The 8,704-nt window shown below is 38.0% G+C and overlaps 1 protein-coding gene across 1 annotated transcript; it reads left to right on the top strand.

Annotated features, from left to right (window-relative positions):
• Nucleotides 1-3,216: 3,216 nt before the first annotated feature.
• Nucleotides 3,217-5,041, top strand: LOC116197959 (dehydration-responsive element-binding protein 2B-like). Its single transcript, XM_031528246.1, has 2 exons — nucleotides 3,217-3,493; nucleotides 3,923-5,041. The coding sequence occupies exons 1-2, from the start codon at nucleotides 3,471-3,473 to the stop codon at nucleotides 4,713-4,715; spliced, it is 816 nt and encodes a 271-aa protein (XP_031384106.1). The 5' UTR covers nucleotides 3,217-3,470; the 3' UTR covers nucleotides 4,716-5,041.
• Nucleotides 5,042-8,704: the final 3,663 nt, after the last annotated feature.

Genomic DNA, 8,704 nt, shown 5'->3' with positions numbered 1-8,704 from the left:
TATTGCCTGATCTTGGCGCCAAAAGTGCAACCTCTTCACGTATGATACCTGGAATTTAACAAACATGTTCATATCCAAAGTCCGATTGCTCTCCTAATTGCTATATAATATTGCATTGTAGTATGAATCAGTCGATCTTCCAATTCGTATCGAATCTTGATTCAAGAAAGGAAAAATGAGAAATAAATAAATAAAGAAGAGAGAAAAATCGGAGGCCAAACCTAAGGATTGACAAGGAATGTCTCTTCGAATCGAATTGGATTTGCTTAGGCTCTGATTGATGGGAGAATCGATCGAGGTTTTAATGTGCAGAGCGTTTAGTTCCAGTTAATTGTGGGGTTTTGGAATTAAATAGTTAATTAAGCTCAAACTAGAGAACCAATAGCAGCGCTGCGGAATATGACATGAGCTGGAAATAGAAACTGAAGTGAGACAATTTTGGATTTTTTCTTTATTGCTGTGTTGTTCGTAGGTTGCAACTTGCAACTAAGGTTTGTTAATTTGCATAGGTCATTATTAGTAAAATGTTTCATATACTGTCCAACAATTATTGGCACCTTCATTACATAACTTCTCTCTAGTCACATATATATATATATTCACTAGATGCCTCTCTGTGCTCCACGCGATTTTTATTATGTTGTTATTAAGTAATAACTTGGTATTTCTTTTACAGACCTAAAATTGAAAAACGCGGCGCAAAACCGAGTTTTTGCTGGAAGAAATAATTTTTCTACGCACAAAATAATAATTAATTAACCATTATAATGAATTTTATACTGAGCCTAAGAAAAATAAATAAAATTCTAATTAATAATACAGTTCATTAAAACATACAAATGTTTTAAATTTAATTAATAGATAATTTTCTGGGACAAAAACAGGGAGATGTGGGTTTTTGTAATGGGTTCTGAGAGAATACAGATATGGGGAGAACGGAAAGATGGAATATGGTAAAATAGTAGTAGTTATTTGTGATATTTATAATTTTAGCTATCTTGCGATTTCTATCAATTATAGAGATATATTAATATGAGCGTTCCTTTGTGGCTATATTAATATGAATGTTTTAGAAATGTAGAATAGCAAGATTAATGAGTGTCTCCTATTATAACATAAGATTATTGATATCGGGTTATTTCGAAGTTATAAATCATTTTAGCCAAAAAAAGAAAAGAACTTAATAGCAATCACTTGTAATTGTGCGATAGAGAAAAAAAATTAATCCTTCTGAAAAAAGGTATATATTGATTACTTCAACACTCCTGGTTAATGAACGCCATGAATTTTGATGTAAGAATAAATTAACCATAGATATTATTGGGAGTAGTTAGGATAATTCTCGGGAGAACTTTTTTATTTTTATTTTCGGTAGATAATTCTCGGGAGAACTTAACTGGACTCTTATTTTTAGGAGAATTTAGCCGCGGTAGGGAAGAAAAGTCACGCGTTTCCATATAACGTTAAAAAGTAAAAACAACAGTAGCTAAAAGATAAGGTTAAATCCACCGGTCTGCTAAGACGTTTTAGCTGCAAATATCACTGTACTTTCACTTAACACATAAAGGTAATGACAAACGACTCGTCTCGCCGTGATCTAACTTCTTCTTGAAATGTGTGTGTGTGTGTGTCACTCAATTCAGGCATTTCTCTAATTGAAATTTGCAAAAGAAATTATGTGGATAAGTTATGGGATTGACAAGTAGTAAGATGACATGTAAAAGGCCAGGAAGTACGTACTAGCTTGCACGGGTGGCATGCTGACACGTGGACTACATGCAGAGGGAATATCCACGTGGCCGCTCGTCTCTAGCTCTGCTGTTCAAAACGGTACATTTTGTCATCATCATTCTTGACCCTTTTTTTAATTAAATATACATTTAATTTACCTGTAGTTTTGGACTACATATAATTTGGAGCATGCTCATGTGAGACGATGCAGTCAATGGTGATCTTTGTCGGCAACGACCAAAAAAGAAACAAAACGAGTTCAAACCTTACACTCAAGTATTTAGTGAGCAAGTTGATATGCAAATTTTAAATTATTTTAATTTCTCTCTAATGGAATTGGCATTTTACTTTGTTGTATAAAATACAGACAAATTGGAGGATGAGATGTACCACTTGTGAAAAAAAAAGAAAAAACAAAAAGACAAATTATTGGCTCTTAATTTACTATCTTATCTTATATCATATACACACAAAAGGCCGATATTATAAAATCTCGAGTTTCCGACCAATTTTTACGTAGATTTAGATCTAGATACATATGTTTCTTCAGTTGTAGATGCAATCAATTAAAAGTTCCAAAAGTTTGTGCTCGATTATCGTACCACTATACTAAAAAGATACACAATTAACGACTTATCTACTGTAACTATGTCGTTAAACTACATTTCATACTGTACGTAAATCACGTTATATCCTTACTCACTTTGGTTGTATTTGATGGCGCGGATTGAAGTCGGAATGAGATTAACAGCAATGCCCCTAGAAAATCCATTCAAAATGAATTCAACAACGCAATTCGATTTATAATGGGGTGGTGAAAACGAATCCCGTTCAGATGAACTATGTCGTCCAAACTAAATTACATTCAACGGGAACCATGTAATGACGTCACTCACAGTTCAGGCTGTTTTTCCTTTTGACAGCTGTACGAAAAGCAAAAATTAGGAGACACTGGACAGGAAATTTCTCAACGAATCAAGGAATCTCTACAGATATCTTATCGTGAAACGAAAATTGCCCAATTAGGAAAGTCCTAAAAGTTTCTAGAGCCAATTTACTGTTATACCCTCCATTCAGATATTTTCGCCCTCCTTCTCCCCTCCTTCCCTTCCACATAAAAACAAATATCCGCACCGAGAACAGCGGAGACCCAGCTGTGAATGGCATAACCGTGAATAAACTCATCGCGCGGGGCCAAAACCGTCAGCGCGCAGTCCTTAGCCACCGCGAATAAGATGTGCGGCTCCCGTGCTTCCGGAACCTTCATGGGACACGTGTCAACAATACACGGCCATTGAGACGCCACGACTCCGCCCTTGCCTGCCACGTCATCAGTTATCTCACGCTCTCTCGCCCAGATTTATTAAATTAATAATAAATTAAAAGGGGGAATTGAATTTAATAATCGAATAATAATAATTTAATAATTTAATTAAGGGATGGATAATATATCAGAAATATCTAGAGAAGGCTATAAATAGCTGGCGCCTCTTCCTCCTGAAAGGATTCCGGAGTCCATAGAATTTCAAGAAGCTCTCTTCCTCTTCTTCGTCTTCCGCACACAGATCAAACACACGCACACACTCTCACACACCCACCGAGATACTGAGCAACGATTCTTGCCCTAGAGCTCAAGAATTAAACCCGGGAATCGCGTCGTCGAATCGCAGAAGAAGTTTGATTAGTTAAGCCGACGGAAAGTCTCTCTTCGATTCGGAGGTTGAATCTTATCATCGCTCATGATGCCGGATATAGTCGAAAGGTTAGTCTTTGTCTCTCGGTTTTGCATGTTTCGTCTTTCTGTTCTGATTGGCTTTGTTGATTGATGCAATTGGTGTTGATGGTTTAGGAATCACAATCTTGGCTCTTGTTGGGGTTTCGCTCTGATTTCGATTTAACTTAGGGTTTTCCTCGAATTCTTCTTTCTTTCTTTTTTTTTTCCTTCTGGTTTCTTGTCTTTCCTTGCTTTGCTCGTAAGGTCTGAAGTGGGAAATCATCGATTTTTTCGGGATGTTCATGTTTGCTCTGTTTACCTGCAGAGCAAGCATACCAAACAGTGTAACAAATTGATTTTTTTGGTAAAAATTTGTTCCCATCTGACTTTTGTAATTACTTGGGGTCCAAGGATTGCAATCGGAGCAATAAATTCCGAATCTTATATTAACAGTCTGCTTTGACTTGTTCTCTTCAGAGGTAGCGTCAGTGAGATGGCTTCTCAGCAATATGGTCCTGTCAGGAAGAGGAGAACTCGGAGCAGGCATGATGGGTCTGTGGCCGAGACACTGGCCAAGTGGAAGCAATACAACGAGCAGCTCGACTCTCAGAAAGATGTATACAAGCCAGTCCGGAAAGTCCCTGCCAAGGGATCGAAGAAAGGGTGCATGAAGGGCAAGGGTGGGCCTGAAAACTCGACCTGCCGGTACCGCGGGGTGAGGCAGAGGACGTGGGGGAAGTGGGTGGCTGAGATTAGGGAGCCCAACCGTGGGAGCAGGCTGTGGCTGGGAACGTTCCCGACTGCTACCGAGGCTGCTGTCGCTTACGACCAGGCTGCCCGGGCCATGTACGGCCCCTTGGCAAGGCTTAACTTCCCGAGCGCCACTGCAACGACTGGCAGCTCGCTGGAATCCTCCTCCTCGGCTACAGCAACAGCCTCTTCAAGGCTGAACTTCCCGGGCGCCCCTGTGATGACAGGCAGTTCGCTGGAGGAGTCCTCCTCGGCTACAGCAACAGCCTCTTCAGTGGAGACACCAAACGAGTCTACCTCGTCTTATGGGTCCGAGACTACTGCAATGCAACGAACCGACACAGGTGGATTTCATATCAAGGAGGAAGCAAAGAGCGAGCTGCAGGAGCCGCCAAATCAGCAGAATCCATGGGATGTCAATCAGAACTGGGACTTTGATTGGTTGAACGGTTGCATAGTCGATGAGTTTTTCGAGTTGGACGAGCTGCTGCAGACACTGGAGAATGATCCTCAGTTCTGAGTACTGATATCAAGCTGGAGTAGCAGATGATGTTTTTGAAGATTGGAACGGCAACAAAAACAAGAGAAGAGATAGGAACGCTGTTCTTGATCCAGAGTCCTTAAATCCTTTTAGTCGCTAAGGACTTTGATAGTTAATGGATCCATGTTTATATTGATATGTCCTTCTTCCCGTGCCCGCCTGATGTTGACAAGATTTTGTTGATTAAATGATCGGAGGTTTAGAATCAGATCTTTTGATTTTTTCTGATGTAAAAACTGACTAGATTACTGACGAAGGCTGTATAGAGATGCTTTGCTTCTTCCTACTGCTGCTATTTCGAGTTCCGAAAATCTTTTCTTCTGGTCGAATTTTGGTCAATTCGTGATGATCGGATAGTGTCAATGTACCGATTTGGAAAGTAGCTTTCGACTGGGGTGGCCGGCAGTGCCGTGGTGCCCTCCCCTGCCCATGCGGCCCCGAGCGGGGCCCGAATAGCCGAGTGCTGAGCCTAAGTATCTCTTCGTCGGCTGTTGGACTGTCTTGATTGTCAGCCTAGAAGGGAATTTTTGTCGGGGAATTCCTCTTCATGTTCTTTGGAGGCCTGGGGCCATGAATGGGCCCATTGGGCGTCTCTGTAATAGTGACGGGCCAATAATATGGTTTACGTTGGACCTGTAACAACAATTATCCTTTGTGGGCAAATGTTGATTAAGAAGAGGGGTGCCCACAGCTTGGGTTGGAGAGAGTGAAATGATGGGTTGGGCTACGGTGTCTCACTTGGGCCATACGGCCCATGCTATCCTCATAGCTTCCTTTACCCTGCGGGACGAATGCGTTCTTTGTGGTACACAAAGTGACATCCATTGCGTCCATCCTTGATCATCGCTTTTGAATGGCACTACCTTGAAAATCGTCGACGTAGACCACTTCGGACCCTTTGTGAGTTCCACGATCGGTGCCTGCATATATGCAATGCCCATCACGCGAGTGGTTGCAAGGATATCAACAGATAGGAATTAGGTCTCCCGTTATGTCGTCAATATTATGCCGAGTGCTAACATCGGGACTGATGTCCTAATTTTTTTTTAAATGTACATGTGTGCTAATTCAAACAAATAAATGGATAAGACGAAGATCGATGGGGCTTTTTGCATAAGCTCTCTGTCAAATTTACAGTTTCGACGCGGCTTGACCTCATAAATAATACATCTTAACAAGAACAATGATGAAATTTTCATTAATTAACGGTTCAAAGGCCCAGTTAGTTGCCACAAAGCCTGGCGGAAAGGGTACAAAATGAAATCGAATACATCAATTTTGGTTTTCATCAATTTCTACCCCAAATTCTTTCTATTGTATTTACTCAGTCCCAAGTAGAGTTAAATGATAACGTAACAATTAATTGATCCCACTCCGAGAGACGAAACGACAAGAATTATTATTACTTTGGACATGACATGGAGCAATCACACAAACTATCGGTTTCCTTTGAAACTCATATAAGCCACCAACAATGTAAGTAAAATCTCTTATAAATTTGTGTAGTTTACTTCAAATATAAGTAATGTACCGCTAACTAATTTTGAAAATGCGTATAACTTACTCGAAATACGTGTAATTTATTTAAAATTAAATTATTTTACTGCAATTTTAAGCAATTTACTTACATATATATATATATTATGAAAAAAAATGCTTTAGTTCAGTAAATTTAGTCATTTTCTGTTTTCATCCTTTTTCTATTTTTATTTTTATTTTTGTCTTTTACCTTTTACAACTTTTCTGTTTTCGTCCTTCCGTCATTTTAATCGTTAATTTTGCTAATGTAGAATATGATCACATTCCACGTATTTATACATGAGCCCACACCCTCATCTGAAGAAAAGGGAATTCCAGCAAGTGGGTATTAATAAAAGAAAGAAATATGTCTACCGAAAGATAAAAGAAAGAAATATGAAAAATAAAATTCTTCTTTCTTCATCCTTCTTCTTCCTGTCAATGAACATGAGAGAGAGAGAGCTGATAAGAACTTCTCAACTAAAGTTTATGATACCAAGTTATAAAGAGGACAACCACAACAGCAACATCCAATGCTCCTTGTTAATGCTCTAATGCTCAAGGGTGTCGAGGTCTTGCTCCTTCCTCTGCCACAGTCACCAAGGCCCTGCAGCTCTCTCTCTCTTGATTCTCAAACCCACATTATCCTCTTAAAAATTCAAATTAATTATTTTTTCAACAAAAAATTTAATTAATGCCAATTTGAATGTCTATTTGGTTCTAATTCTCTATGTTGAACTAACATCTCAAATTTATATGCTAGCTAGCTAATTGTTCCAAGAAAATCCCCATCTTACATTTTCAAAATCATTTTTTCCCCAACCTCTAGTTGCTTTTTCCCTCCTCCCATTTCCCATAGAATTGTCCATTAACAATTCAAAATCTTACATCTACTTGCCTCTCTTCTAGTCCCAAAGGCCTAGTCCCTCCTTCCGATTCGTTTGAGTTTGGTCTGGAACTCCGAATATGATTGATCAATCTTGAATGATATTCAGGGTTCTCTCTCTCTCTCAGCGTGTTTCTAATTGATCTCACAAACAATTAATCAAAGGTGTGATGATTAGAATTTCCCCTTCCCCTTTGGCAAATTAGATTTCTCATAGGTGTGCTAATTATTTCAGTAATTTCTACAAATATCTTCTTTTTTATAAATATTACTATATATATGTATATCATATATATTCACCTCTTGATTTCCATTCCTTGCCTTTGAGATGATGTGGCGTCCTTCTGTCAAATTGGGCATCTAATCATATTCTACATCAGCAAAGTTAACAGTTAAAGTGACGGAAAGACGAAAATAAAAAAATTATGAAAAGTAAAAGAGAAAAATATAAACAAAAATAGAAACAGTAGGAAAATAGAAAAGTGACTAACCCTCCTGAACTAATACTATAATTTTCCCTATATAGTGCAATCACTTTAGAATTCCCCTGTCGGTTGATATTTTCATACTTTAGAAGATAGAAGTTGGAAGAGGGGTCAACCTGCTGAATATTATATGTCTAGACTTGATATTAAGGGGGCAATTTTAATTTAATAATCCAAAAAAACAAATTTAATATGTGTGACTATATATATATATATATATATATGATCTTTGTATTGTTAGATCACGCATGAACAGATGTACTTCGACTCAAATACACTGCATGGTTTAAGCATAACCTACTGTGCATTAGAATATCTATCAAGTGTTGGATAAAAAACGAGAGAGAGTGAGAGAGATTTTTTTAAAAAAAAATCTTAGTTTATCGCTTTTTTTTTCCTTTTTTTTTTTTTTTCCTTAGAGTTTTAATATTATTTTATATGTCAATGGTTTCCTCTTTGAAAAATGAAAGGTATTGCATTACAAATAGCAAATTGCACTTTTATCTACATGAGGTGTAGCTCTCTATGAATATTTGTATGTATTGGAGAAGTCTAGTTGAGACATGTATATAGAAGAAAGAGCCCACCTCTCTCTTCTCTAAGCTAAACCGGGGTAGGTGCCTCTCCCAAAATTTTGACTTTCAATGAGTTATTACTCAATCCTCAATAAGTTACAAAATATGATCATAACATGGAAACTTCACACTTCTATTTGCCTCCTTAAAGGTTCCGCCCCCTTCTTAGTTCAAATTCTACATCCATCCCGAGTCGAATGGCAATTGTCCTCGATCTAGAAACAGCAGGCTGAATTTGATTTCCATTGCACTTGTACTTCACCTCGTGAGTCTCATCTCTAACAAAATAATTCTTTTCATAAGTTGTATAAATACAGTGATATATAAAAGTAATATATATATATATATATATGTATATGTAAGTAACTGAATCATGGCCACAAGGTGCTAGTGAAAGTTGAACCCCATGTACAGATAAAATTTGCCCACATAAAAAAGCAGTTCCCCAATTGCACCATATACCGTGTATAATTCATTATGATCGATTAATACATTCATCTAGGG

This window comes from Punica granatum, chromosome 2 (genome assembly GCF_007655135.1).
Source record: "Punica granatum isolate Tunisia-2019 chromosome 2, ASM765513v2, whole genome shotgun sequence".
Lineage (NCBI taxonomy): Eukaryota > Viridiplantae > Streptophyta > Magnoliopsida > Myrtales > Lythraceae > Punica > Punica granatum.
The sequence above is the reverse complement of the archived record's forward strand: the minus strand, read 5'-3'. Positions and strand labels throughout refer to the sequence as shown.